General features: G+C 44.3%; 1 protein-coding gene across 1 annotated transcript in view; it reads left to right on the forward strand.

Moving 5' to 3' along the window:
• The window catches only part of LOC115657700 (synaptotagmin-like protein 4), a 67,888-nt gene that overhangs the window by 24,153 nt on the left and 29,154 nt on the right, over window positions 1-14,581 (forward strand). Inside the window, exons 3-7 of the mRNA XM_030575793.1 lie at window positions 2,124-2,275; window positions 8,649-8,760; window positions 10,931-11,024; window positions 11,426-11,504; window positions 12,097-13,209. Coding sequence (XP_030431653.1) covers window positions 2,124-2,275; window positions 8,649-8,760; window positions 10,931-11,024; window positions 11,426-11,504; window positions 12,097-13,209 — 1,550 coding nt within the window. The remainder of the gene's footprint in view (window positions 1-2,123; window positions 2,276-8,648; window positions 8,761-10,930; window positions 11,025-11,425; window positions 11,505-12,096; window positions 13,210-14,581) is intronic.

The following is a 14,581-nucleotide window of genomic DNA, read 5'->3' on the forward strand; positions in this document are numbered from 1 at the left end:
GCCAGCATCTGCCACCTTTACTCTGCAGGTAATCCTATTGAAATGAATGGGACAACTCAAGAAGTAAAGGTTTACTCACTGAGTACCGATGGCAACAGCTGGTCCATAGTTGTTCACCTGCTGCCTATGTAGTACAGTAACTCCTCGCTTAACGATGTAGTTATGTTCCTGAAAAACGCAACTGTAAGCGAAACGGTATTAAGCACATCCAATCTCCCCATAAGAATTAATATAAATGGGGGGGTTAGGCTCCAGGGAAATTTTTTCACTAGACAAAAGAACACACACACACACACACACACACACACACACACACACACACACACACACACACACACACACACACACACACCACACACACAGAGCTAAATGATGAACTAGCACTCAGCTGAGCCCTCAAGGGTTAACACATTGTTATTGTGGCCTCTCACTCTACAAGGCAGCACAAATGGAGGGAAGGGAGACAGCGTGGCAGACATAGACAGATGGACAGACACACACATACACACACGTGTAAGAGAGAGATGTGCATTGCCCCTTTAAGTACACTGAACCACTCTAAGTAGATTGCCTTTTTAAGTATATCAGTGCATTGAGACAGCAGCTGCTGCCAGCAAACTCCCTCTGTCCTGAGCCCTGTGGTGTCTCTTCCTCCTCGCCCCCCCCCCCGCTCTATGGAGATGCAGCCGGGGGGGAGGGGGGCACTCTGACATTAGCACCCCTCTTCCTTCCCCCCTCCCCCCGCCCCACCCCGCACAGCAAGCAATAAGCTCCCGGGAGCAGCACATGGCAGTGGGGGGAGGGACAGCTGAACTGCTGGCTATTGATAGCCTGCTGGGCGGCTGTCACACAGGGAAATTAAGGGGGCTGCTGGTCCACCCTGGTTCCAAGCCCCCACCAGCTAGCTGCAATGGGCTGCTGTTCTGCAAGCAGTAGATAAAGCAGGTGGCTACCAAACAATGTTATAAGAGAGCATTGCACAACTTTAAATGAGCATGTTCTCTAATTGATCAGCGATGTAACAACATTAACCGGGTGACTTTAAGTGAGGAGTTACTGTATGTTACCCTGCTGCCTACAGAGGTTTTATTAAAATATGCATTTCCTGACAGGAGGGATGGTAGTGTTGGTCTTGACTGGTTATGGACAGGCGCTACTAAATAGTCACCAGTTGGCTGGACAAGACAGTTATAAAATTGGAGAGAGTGGATTCAGTATTTTACTCACTGGAACATACTGTATTGGATGAGTTTTCAACAGGAAACACAGAAGCCTACATATTAGAAAGTCTAAATGTGATGGACCTGCAGCTGTATTCCCTTGGGCTGTGATCTCAATTAATCCACAGTTTAAGCAGGAATAGGGTGGGTCTGTAACTGAATGGGAGACCATCCAGAATTATGCACTTGCTGCAGAAAATGGTTTTGGTGATTCAGTGGATATCCTCTTCCCTCTTGATCAGAATTGAACCAGTGCCCTGGCTAGGCAGGTGGAAGCAGCTGAGTTGTAAAACCAGGTTCCTGTCCCCTTGCAGTTACACATGATCTGTGCCATATTTAGTAAAAGAAGAGATGTGGGTTTTTTTAAGCCCAGTGTCTTCCCCAAATTCCCTCAGAAGTAATTATATTCAGCCCACATAAATTCTCCTGTATGTTCAGTTGGGTGTGGTATTCTTCACCTCCTGCCCTTAATTTTTAAATCAGCTGCTATGATCCATCTTAGCCACATTTCAAGTGGGGTTAAAGTTATTTCTACCTAATAGGAAGATGTGTGGGGCGGGGAATAATGTTTGTAAAGGAGCCCTTGAGATCCTCCATATGGAAGGTGAAAAGTATTAGTATTATCAGCAGGTTTACGTTTTGGAAATGCATTAAAAAAATCCCATGTTCGGCTGGCTTTTAAATAAATTAAAAAAAAAATCTAAGAATGTCTGACTTTCACATGGAGAATGTGTTGGATGGAGAATACTGTGTGAGGCTTTACAAAGTCTCTGTGAGCTCAGTCAGCTGGAGACAGCGTTCCTACATGACTTCTGGCCAGCATCAGTAAAATATTTGTGAGTATAGTGTATTTTTAGTGCATCACTTGTTCAAGGGTATTTTTTTTTTTATATATATATATAGACGGTTACAAGGCTCTCTCAAGGATGAAAAGAAGAAAAAGTTTGTGACTGGTGAATGGTTTAATGAAGTGAAGGCAAAACGTTTTCAAGAGGAGCTAGAGGGGCCAGATCTGCTTCGAGCATCCATTAGAAAGAAAAAGGAGAAACTGGAAAGTAAGTACATTATTGTGCATCACTGTGCAATCTGCTGGTAACCAGAAAAAGGTGAGACCCAGACACTGTATGGTCTGAGTCCTAGATGCCATGCCTTTGGGGTACTAGGCTTTGTATACCTGACCTTTACATTCCAACAGGGGTTTTGTGAACTGTTTTCAGTACTAGGCAATATAACTGGATCTGCATTAGGGCTTGCAGGTGAAATTTACCGTGCTGCAGAGATCAAGTGCACTTGATCCCTGTTTTGGGGACATAGCCAGGACTAAATGGTGCATAGTACCTGGCTTGGGTCCTCAGCACTGGGCTGCTTTCGCCATAAAAACGTAGCCTCAATAAACTGGGTCCAAAGGCCCCAGAAGTGTTAGCAACAGGAAATCTGTTTAGAAATGGCTTGGTTAGTGTGCCTTCTCCAGACACAGCTAGTGGGGTCCAGAGGCAGGTGACTTGTCCTGAAGACCTTCTGTTTTACCACAACCTGAAAATGTGTTTTACTTTTTCTGGTGTGCTTTCACTTTGACTGAGTAGTGAGAATGGGAATACTGTACTGTATTCTGTTTGTTAGATCAAGGAAACCTAAGATTAGTGGCATGGTTTCTCCACACCTCACCATCCCTTCTTATTAAATTATGGATTTTTGTAAGGTATTCCTCTAATGACACTTACGGGTCCCAACTGAGATCAGGGCCCCATAACACTGCATATCAAGAGACAGTCCCTGCCCTGAAGAGTTTACAATCTAAATCTACTGTCATGTATGCAGTAAATGTAATGTCAATGTGAGTTAGGACCAACTTATCCTCTCCACTTCCCCAGTAGAGAGGACAGAGTCCTGGTGCTTCTCAGCTCAGAGGTGAGTGCTTCCTCCTAGGCATCATTTCTCTTTCCCTGAAGACACTCTGGCACCCGGCAGGGCTCGGATGTATGAGAGGTGGGCAGGAAGTGATGGCTGCTCTCCATTTCATTGATCCTCCCACTTCAGTCCCGCGAGACTCGACGGAGCCCAGTAAGTCAGCACTGTGGCCATCACTATTGCCTTACTCGGGTTCCTCCTCCAGGGTGTGAGCCATCCCTCAGAGGGGTTTGTGAGGTTCAGATGGCAGGGAGGGAGCTAGAAGGGAGTTGCCTCAGGGCTTTGATGTGGATGGCTGCCTCCTTCCTTGTGCTTTCTGCCACTTCTGCTGGAGGGGGAATCCTTGCCCCTCTAACAAGAGAATGACAAGGCAACTCGGCAGGTCTATTCACCTACAAGGGAACAACAAAGTGTGCGGAGACAGTGCTGAAAATGTCTGATTGGCACAAAGGCAAGGGTGTGTCTGGGACCATGCCCTAGTTCCAAGATGCACTGTACTTCATTTGACACGCATGTTTCAATTCTTCATTGTATATGGAACAGAACAAATCTCCTATGACTGCTAAGGGCACTGAAGAGAATAGTGTGGCTCTTTGTGATATGGGTAGGGCTGTGCACTGAGTCTAAATATAACCAGCCTGCGTTTGGCACTTTTTACTGAACACTTGTGGAAAATAATAGTGGGGATGATTCACATCCAGTTCTGCTGGATATGAGCCAAGTAAGACTCGGCAGAAACGCTGTGGGACTGTATGCCAGTCTTATGCAGTCTGCAGATTAATTATTTTGCTAGGGTGGGAAATCTCAGATATACAGACATGCCTGATTAATTATTGGCTCCAGCAGATTCTGGGAAGCCATAGACCTGATCGCAATCTTTGCTTACAGCTGCCCAAGGTCTTCAGTGATATAATTGTGCTTTGCTCTTTTGCAGAACCCAGGTTGAGTTGCCTTCCAATTTTTCAAAATTCTCTATAGTGTGGCTCCATCTGATGTCATATCCACCTACTCTTCATACTGGACTCTTTCTGCATTTCCTTCTTGATGCGCTCCAGGAGAGGGGGTTGCTCTTTCCTTTGCACTATCCCAACATCCCTAGCACCAGCAGAGCTTGGCCCGAAAGGAAAAGGGCCATAAACTACATGTGTCTGATACCTTTCCAAGTCCAGGTTCGCTCATCTCACTTCATAACAATGTTCAGAATTTTAAATCAGGATTCAGAGCCCTAGACTCACGGAAGCATTGCACTAATCTTGTTAAATGAACACCTACCTCTTCCAATCAGATTTAAGAACTGATGGCAGGGTGAACATTTCTGATCTCCAGAGGCAAAGGATCAAGGTTGGCAAGACAGCAATTGAACGCCCTTATCTCACTGATTTCAGACTCCACATAGGCTGTGTCTTTGTCTGTGTGTCTTGAGCAGTGTGATCAATATTTGTTTAAACAGGACATTACAAATGCTGCTAAACTTTCATACTGTTTATTGTTGTGGTTAGACTTTGCACTCTTTTCCTTCTCCTCCTTCTCCCTTGTTTCTCTTTCTAATCTGAGACTGATTTCAAATCACTGGAGCAGCATATGACTTTATTATTTCCAAGCAGAATTCCTCTTATTAACCTTCCCACTACCATTCTATAGTTTAGGTTATGGGACAAAGGTCAGGCACTGGAGCCATTACTTCTACCAAAAGCTTCTTTTAGTAGTAGCCAGATGCTAAAACCCCCTTTCTGATTACTGTGTATTAATGTATTAACCAATTGCTCTCAGCTGTAAAAGGCAAATAGTGATCTCCCCAACACTGGTGTGATTCTATTGACAATGAAGTTACACCAGAATGACTGGTATCACTGAGAGCAGAACCTGGCCCATTTAAGTAAGTGGGACATACCCAGCAGCTTATGTGGAGTCTGAAATCAGTGAGATAAGGACGTTCAATTGCTGTCTTGCCAACCTTGATCCTTCCCTCTGGAAATCAGAACTGTTCACCCTGCTGTCAGTTCTTAAATCTGATTGGAAGAGGTAGGTGTTCATTTAACAAGATTAATGCAATGCTTCTGTGAGTCTAGGGCTCTGAATCCTGATTAAAAGCTCTGAGCATTGTTCTGAAATGAGATGAGAGAACCTTGACTTGGAAAGGTCCTAGCCAACTGGACACTGACAGTCCTTTCTACCGTTAGCTGCTACCAAAGGGAAATAGAGGAAATTTTTGAAGTCTAAAAAATCCTAACAGCCCTACTACGAGCAGAGTTTGGACCCCAAAGGAAAACTGCCAAAGACTCCGTGTAGTCCTCTGGGGACTTTCGCTATTGCTGTTCGATATGGGAGATGCTCTGATACTATGGTGATTGGCAGCAGCATAAAGCCCTAAAGGAGACAGACTATATAGAATGATTCATACCTTGGCATTGAGTGAATTTCCCAGGTCCTGGAGATACAATAACTCCTCACTTAAAGTCGTCCTGTTTAACATTGTTATGTTGCTGATCAATTAGGGAACATGCTCGTTTAAAGTTGTGCAATGCTCCCTTATAACATTTTGGCAGCTGCCTTCTTTGCCCACTGCTTGCAGGAAGAGCAGCCTGTTGCAGCTAGCTGGTGGGCGCTTGGAACCAGGGTGGACCGGCAGCCTCCCTATCAGCTCCCCCTATCAGCTCCCCGTTCCCCTAAGTTCCCTGTGTGGCCACCCAGCAGGCTATCAATTGCTGGCAGTTCAGCTGTCCCTCCCCCCACTGCCATGTGCTGCTCCTGCCCTCTGCCTTGGAGCTGCTCCCAGGAGCCTCCTGCTTGCTGAGGGGGAGAAGGCGGCGGCTAATATCAGGGTGTGTTCCCTTCCCCCCTGCTCCTGCCCCCTGCTTATCCTATTTCCATAGAGCAGTGCACGGGGACACAACAGGGCTCAGGATTGAGGGAGCTTTCTGGCAGCAGCAGCTGTCTCAACTTCCTGGTCTACTTAGAGTGGTTCAGCGTACTTAGAGGGGCAATGCGCATCTCTCTCTCTCACACAGGGCGTGTCTCTGTCTCCATCTGCCATGCTGTCTCCTCTCCCTCCATTTGTGCTGCCTTGTAAAGCTTAAAGTTGCATTTTTCAGGAACATAACTACAGCGTTAAGTGAGGAGTTACTGTAACTAGTTTTTTAAATCCTGGGAGCAATGTGATGGTAAGTGTTTGCCTGGGCAGCTGTTTTAGCTTATTGTCAGACTAGGTAACTTCATTAATTTATTTGTAATTTCTTTGTTCTTTATCCTTTGACAATCAATATGTGAGAAGTATCAAACAAAGAAAACAGCTACTTGAGCAGCCAGTTCTTTTTCCCTGCCAATGCAGGATGGGTCCCTATAGTACAATTTCTAGTGTTTCATTTTGTGTCAAATGCAGGTCTGTATTTTGGTACAATAAGGAAAGGATAGCTGGTGTAGGAGTTGAAGTATTAGAGCCATATGATTAAGCCATACCTATGTATTTTTCTTTTAAAGAAATAGCTAGGCAAGCTAAACTGGTTGAACAACTGTTAATTCAGGGTGGAACTTGCCTCTCACTGTATCTGTTCTTAAAGTTACCAAGGCCACTTTATTGGCTTTTGTGGGTTCTAATACCCTGACAACCCATTTGTAATTAAAAACTCAGTTGTGATCATTGATTTGACAGAGAAATCTAGGTGGCCAGTATGAGAATACATGAAGCCCTCACACTGCTCAGCTAGCAACAGTGTGAGTATGATGTGATGGGTTTCATAGTGAGTTGCAAAGTGACTGCAACTGTTTGTTGTTGAGGCCTCTCACGGCTTGAATAGGCCAGGTATAAATGTGAGAGATTTTTGTGTTTGCCCCCTGTCCTTCTGGTTCCAGAACAGTAACCTGTCTGCGTCTTGCTGTCTCGTGTGCAAGAATGTTAGAGTGGAGGAGGAAGCTTTTGCTTGTGCCCATCAGCCTGGTTTTACATATACATTGCTTGTCATTTGCCAGTTCTCAGCATGTGCCCAGCCAACAGGAGACTTCTTACTATATGACAGCTCTGTGGTTTTCCTTGGAACATTTAAATGCTACTTCTTGTGCCATTCTCTGAAAAAAGATAATGTAAAAATGGAGACTCATGGTGGGTGAGGCTGTACAACACTGCTTTAGTAAAAAGTGGCACATTCTTACATACAGGGAGCAGGCCACCAAGTGTGGGTTATATCTGCTCATGTTACTCCTGTAAGACTGGCAGAACGACAGCCACTCTAGGAAAGTTCTGGCTTGTGCATCACTAACAGAACTGTTATTTAAATTCTAATTGCGGGGACTGTATTCTGCCCTCATTTACACTCAGCAACCCAGGTGAAGACAGAGTTACATAGATGCAAGTGAGGACAGAATTTGGCCTGCAGAATCTTTGACACGTGATAATGCACAGACTAAAAACCTAGCTTGATTTTTTTCAGATCTTACGAACGTAGATGTTGCCATGTTGGCTCAGATAGTCATCCACCTGGTCCAGTGATTGGTCTGACAGTGACCAGCACCAGATGCTTCCAAAGAAGGTGTAATAATCCTGGTGGATACAGTAAGCAGCTGAATCATAACCTGTCCATAGAGAGTTTCTCTGCTGTTTGACCCATGTTTTTGCAAACCAATAGCTGAACAGCCAGGGATACCAAGTTATATAATGTGGTATATTGAGCCTTTGAGCAGGAGTCTGTGTATGGTCTGTTTCATACAATATAATCTAAAGAGTGCTGGCAGGTTTAGCAAGAGGTACATTGTCTCTGTCCAATAGGCCTTGCTGGGTGGTGAATAAATATATTAAGATACTATGTAGTTTCTATTGCTCAGAACAAGTTGACTTTTTCATGTCTGTTTGAGAATTTAACCCTTTTTTGTTGTACAGTAGATATACTTGACAGCTGAGTTTCTAAGGCAGCTCTTGTACCCTGGCTCGTTGCTTTAAACGTTGGTCTTCTCTTGTTTTTTTATTTTTATTTTTCCCTGTCAGTTGGTTCAGTAAAACTCAGAAGACACAGGTTAGCCTTGTGCCAATACAAACAATAGGGATCTCTTCTTATTAATGCGATTGGCCTCCTCTGTTTGCCAAGATCAGATGACTTTGAGTCAAAACAGGAAAACAGCTGAATTCAAATCCTGGAATGGATTAACTTTATTGACCACCACTGCAGTGTCCTGTTAAGGTTTATAGCAGGTTTGACAGCTTCTATCATTAGTAGTCATTAGCCAGATCTGTTTATGCTGACAAATCACAGGGGACTGGGACATGCTTTTGCCAATGCTGCTTTTGAAAGTGGTGTGTGTGCATGTCTCTTTTGCACTCTCCACCCCCATTGAAACTGGCAGATCTCTTGAGCTAGAATGTGGGAGTGAAGAGCCAGCCAGCCTGCCTCTATATCAATTACCCTGCATTAATTTCATGGTTTAGCTCTGGTATGAATCATTTAACAAGTGTTTGCTTGCACCAATATAAAACATAGCGGCTGTCACAGTTTTAATTAAAATGTCATTTCCCAATCCTCTCTGTTATAATAGATGAGCCTAACGAACACATCCGGCAGAGCCTGGAAGGCAGAGCAGCTTCACTGCCACCAGACGCAACCAGTCCTCTCTTCCCTGAGCTCACTCCAGACTTGGGAGCCAAGAGGTAACTGACGAAGGACAACAATTTCAGTGCTGCATGTTGGCTGCAGAAGCTTTCCATTATTGTTCATGAAAATTAAACATAACAAGCAAGATCCTGCTTCTTTAACTGAGCCTTTGGTTACTAAGGGATATCTTAAAATACTTTTCAAGGAATTGTTAGATATTAATAAAGGTCTGGTAATGTGTTTTATTCCATGAAGGCTTTTCCTGCATGATTTGATAAGAGGCCAGCAAAAAAGGCAGCAATGGCCAATCTCAGAATATTATTGATAAATCTTCAGATAAATGGTGGTTTTATATTTGTTTAACTTTTTGCAGCTGAGCGTCATTAACAAAAGAAGCTGTTTTGGGAACGTTGCTCGTTCCTTGCCACCCCTTTTAACAATTCAGTACACCGCATCGTAGCTTGATTAGGGAAAAAGTACCCTACCCAAGTACGAGTAAAGTGGTGACTGCCTTCTGTATTAATAAGCTCTGGATAAACCATTTAAATATTTGCATTTCTGTTTGTTGCTCCCATCTCATTTACTTTTCGGTCAGCAAAATAAGAAATCCTTCTGAGAAACAGGAAGGCAATGGATTGTTAAACATGCAGCACAACGATGCAGCCATGCTCAATGCGGTTTATCGGGGGAGTATTTAATAAAGGACACAGTGTAAAAGAGTTTCCTTGCCGAAGGATGTTCTCTGTCTAGTTTTTGCCAGCACAGAAGTTCTTTAAATTTCATTTGGGCCAAATCCTGAAGTCCTCAGGATTTTACACTCTGTTTTTCTTGGTCCTCACTTGGGCAAAAGTCCTCTGGGGGTCAAACCTGAACACTGGAATTGCTGTAATGAGTCTGACTAGCAGTCAGGAAGTTCACTATGCTGTCTTTGGTGTTGGCCAGAACTGCCCAAAAAAGGGGCAAGCAATCGCATAGCCTGGTCATGGGGAATTTTCTTCCCAACCTGCAGGCAGTTAGTGGTTGACTTCTGCTGGGAGGGATAGCTCAGTGGTTTGAGCATTGGCCTGCTAAACTCAGGGTTGTGAGTTCAATCCTTGAGGGGGCCACTTAGGGATCTGGGGCAAAAATCAGTCCTGCTAGTGAAGGCAGGGTGCTGGACTCAATGACCTTCCAAGGTCCTTTCCAGTTCTAGGAGATAGGTATATCTCCAATTATATTATATTATATTCCATAGGATTTATTTTTATCCTGTCCAATGTAATTGTGGCAGTTCCTGTTGTCCATATAAATATCTAAACCCTGCTAAGCTTTTGGAGTGAAATGAGGAAGAGCTGGGGGCCCAATCATGCCCAGTGCCTCTCAGAACCAGGTCTAGAAGGGCCTCCCTCTCCTGTGTAGAAAAGGTCATCTGCCTCCATGGCAGCATGAGATCTGAGGAGCATTGTCTGAGCAGCAGATTGCACTGGCTGGCCTGAGAAGGAGTGGGCATTGGCGAGTGGGAGGAAATACACATTGATGCCTCCATTTAAGGTAGAGGTTTCAGGAAAGCTTCCAGCTAGGGAAGGCACAGCTGAGTGACTCCACTGGAGTCTCAGTGCCGGGTGGTAGGGAGAGGCCAGGGGCTAGCTAACAAAGGCCAGCACGGTGGCGTGGAGCCTTCTCACAGATGGCTCTGGTCTCTTGTGTCTCCTAGGGCACAGTTAGGAAATATGAGACTCTTAGGAGCTGGACCCACCTCCTGTTTTGCACCAGTGCCAGTACTACTGCGCTGATGGAACATATCGGGATGGAGATTCTAGTGGAGAAATCTCCATGGAGTTTTATTCCCTCAGGTTTTCCTACAGAAGGGGAAAATCTGACCCCAAGGAAACCTAGGGATTTGTACCTCTATTTTTATTGAGCAATGTCTCTAAAGACCCTATTGACTGCAATGGCAGAGTTGTCCGTATAACCCAGAGTCAAGGATCGGGTCCTTTATCATGCATCAAGCCACTCCAAATGCTAATGAAAGAAATAAGTGAAGTCACTGGCTCTGGATGATCTGAGCAGATAGATGTCAGCATGAAGAGCAGACACACACTATGAAAGTAACAAAAAACTAGCTCAGCAGAACTGAGCAAGTGTGAAAGAAGCTTAGGTCACCTTGAAAAATGTCCCCACAAAATGTGCCTTTGCATTTGGTGTTGGAATCTGCATCTTCACTAAGGCGTCTTTCATCTTCTGCAGATCCAGTACAACTGCCTTGGATTCTTCAGAGGAGCATAATACCTGGCCAAAGCCAAAACCAAGACACATCATACTGCCACCCTCATCAAATGAGGTAGTGTACACACAGCCTCTAATTTTGCTTGATTATCCTTGGGATCTGTACATAGCCTATGTCTACCTGCCGGGCTCCAAAGACTGGTCGCTTGGTGTTTATGCTGAGATACAAGACAATGTCTTTCCAGTTTTTATAGAATTTAAGGCCAGAAGGGACCACCCAATCATCTAGTCTGGCCTTGTATCACAAATTACTAAGCCCCACCCAGCTTTCCCAATAACTAGACTGAAGTATTAAAGCCCTCTGGAGACTAAACTATTGTGTGCCATAAGCAGAGAACAGGAGGTGCTGAGGTGCCCCAGTGCCTGATGCCTCTACAATGGCAAAGAATTGATCTGATGAGAGACCCAGATGTTTTGCCAGTTTATATACACTGATGGGGTTTATTTTCCCTGCAGAGATCCAGTGTAAATGATGTCTCGCCAGGAGAGAGCAACACTGGAGTACATACAACAGACAACTGGCCGTCTGAAAAAGGTGAGGGTTTTTGTCCTTGTTTCAGCAATATGACATTTATTATGCAGCATGGAAGACATCTAGGTACAAAGCATTGCTTGGTGTGTATGATGAAGGGCAGTTCTTGCCTCAGCATGTAGGAATGGGTTCCCTGAAACATAAAAAACATTAACCCTCTGGCACATTATGTCAAAGATAGGAAGCAGGGAGAGAAACTCTCTGACAAAAGCTTTTTTGGATCCCCAGTGTGTCATATGTTGCCTGTTTGGCTTGTAAACTTCTCAGGGTTAGGACCTGTCTTCTGTCTCTTTTACAGCATTAAGCACATTGTTAGTACATCACAAATAGGGCATATGAATAATATTGAAACCAAGTCAAAGCTGTGCCAGCAGCACTGCTTACCTTGCTCACAGGGACAAACTAAAGCTGGGTGGGGTTTTTGAATTTTTTGTTTTTGAAACTTCAAAATTTGAAGGCAGGGGGAAAGAGAAGAGAGGGAATGCTGGCCACTTCTCCAAAATTTTCTCCTTTTCTTTTTGATCAGCTGTAGGACAAACCTTCTGGTGAGGTGTTGTGAGCTCTTGCAGTAGGCTGTGAATATTTGTTTTTGTAGGTCATGAAGTACCTCTGTCGCCTGCCAAGCTCGCAGAAGAGGATATGGTTCAGTCCAGTTATTCTTCTGGGGTGGAGGTTCCTGATGTGCTCAGTGGCACCCCAGCAATGCACAATGTTCCCCCCAAAGACACTAATATTGTCAGCAAGATACCAGTCAAGAGGAAAGCAAGCAAAGGCCTGTTCGGGTCAGAGACTCTTGTGAATCACACAGAGCAGATTGAGGACAGTGATGCAAAGAGAGAGTCACTTAAAAGCTCAAAATTACTGTCTGGAGAGGAAGACAACAATCTGGTTCTGAAGCAAGGAGCCAACTATACCATCTCTTCCATGAGCAATAAAGATGAGGAAATCGGCCTAGATCGTGAACAGTTCAAGAACCTGAGGAACTTTTGGGAGAAAGGTGCAGAAAGTGCAGGTAATGTTTCAGAGGAGCCCTTTGAAAAGCCCAGTGTGATAGGGTCAAATGGGAGACCATTCACATTGAGTCGCTCTCTTTCTGTACAATCTAATCAAAGCCAAAATGGTGAAGAAAAGTCCAATGTCTCCATGAAAACCAGAATTCCCTATAAAAGAACAGTGACCTTGTCATCTAGTGAAGATGAACCATGCTACGTAGCCCATTCAAGAAAGGGATTAGCCTCCTCTATGGCCAGGTCTACATATGGCAAGAGCAAAGGGGCCGTGGTTACTAGAAATAATTCATTGACTGAAAGTAATGGGAAGCAGGAGGAGGAGAGAAAGACACAACGCTGCTTGAGGAGATCCAAACTGCCTGTGCGAGTGCCTTCAATCAAAATAGAATCGCCCACAAAAGAGGGGCCCAGCAGCACATTTGAACCAGAAACACCTGCAGATGAGTATGTCATGCCTGAAGAAAGCAGGCGCAAGGTGGACTCATTGGCGAGTAGGATTCAGATATTGATAGAACCTGTACATTCAGACAGTGATAGTGATAGGGATAAAAGGTCTGATTTGGGCATTCAAGAAAACATGGAGACTAATGGAGAGCTCCCTGAGGCTAAGACACATGAGCCTGCAGACAACCTAAGGTCCAAGGAACCAGCCATGGAGAGAGAAGCGATTCAAGGAACTGACTCAGCTATATTCTCAGGTATTGAACTCCACCTGCATCCCCTATGAAGTCCTAACAAGTAGGGTTTTTTCTACCTCCCTGCATATTCTCTTCCCTAAGGCCCTTTTCCCCCCTTTACTTCCTGCATAAAGTTTTAGTGCTTGTGGAATGTGCCAGGATAACAGCTTTGGAGACTGACAAGTCCTCTGTTTGGCCACAGGTTTGTTGTAGAATGGGCAATAGTACTGAACAATTTCCTCACATCACCCCACCAATGGACCTAATCTCTGATTTGGAGTTACCTAATCTGGGGAGGAGGACAGTTCAGTCTGTCTGCTCACTCCACTCTCTCTCTCTGGAGGCTGCCATCGGAGAGATTTTACCTAGAGATTTCATGTTAATTTGGTACATGCATGTCCTTTAGGTTTATTACAGGAAACTTTTTTTTGTTCTTCCCATTGAAGTGCTGCTAGAAATATCAGACACCAGAATGCCTAATTTGGTGCAGTGGTTATTTGAATTTTTTGCTTTGGTGACCTCTCCATCAGGAATTGAATTGAGGCCACCAAACAGTGTTCAGATAGTGAAGACTTTTGGCCATTTCTCAGGCCTCCAAGATTTTATCCACAATTAAACTTTGCACAAAATTGCAGCCACAACTAATTGCACTGCCATTCTTCATCTCTCTCTGGATTTTTATACCCTGCTCCTCCTTCGGTAATGTTGCTTTGATATGCCTAACTGCCTGAGGGGTGAGTTTGCCCCCTAGTAGCACCCAATGAGGCATGCAAGCAAAGGGAACTGTGCCAGCATCTAATGGAAGGTGGAAAAACAATACTTGCAATACTGGAGCTGTTTTTCTTAAAATGGGAGCTGTCTTCCTGTGGCCAGTGACAGAAGTGGAAGGCTCCGAGTTTCATACGCAGTCCCCCTAGCCACATTCTACTTTTATCACAGCCTAGAACAGTACCAAGTTAGGATCTAGTTAAAAACATGTTCTTTAAACTTCCCCTACCCTTATTTTCAAGTCTTGCTGCCATGTCATGACTTGTTCCCTATTTCTCCTGACATAAAAATACTGAGTTGCAATTTCAGTGAATAGAAGTGTTCGATGTAGGTACCAGGCAGTTTTTCAAAGATATATTTAAATTTCTTTGTCTACATGTTATCACAGGAATGATCCTGCCAGGTGTTGTGTGGGAAGCTTTGTGCCTGTGTTGGTCTATTTTGGTGACTAGATTAATCCTTTAATCGTTTGCCTTTTCCATGATAGAAATACATTTTTGTTTTGGGGGAGATTTTTCAAAGGCCCAAATGGCTGTTAGATGCCTGTTTCCCACTGAAAGTCACTGACAGTTAGGTGCCTAAATTGCCACATGTGCTTTTTAATCTCCTCCTTTATTTAATCCAG

The sequence above is a fragment of the Gopherus evgoodei genome, chromosome 9 (genome assembly GCF_007399415.2).
Source record: "Gopherus evgoodei ecotype Sinaloan lineage chromosome 9, rGopEvg1_v1.p, whole genome shotgun sequence".
NCBI lineage: Eukaryota > Metazoa > Chordata > Testudines > Testudinidae > Gopherus > Gopherus evgoodei.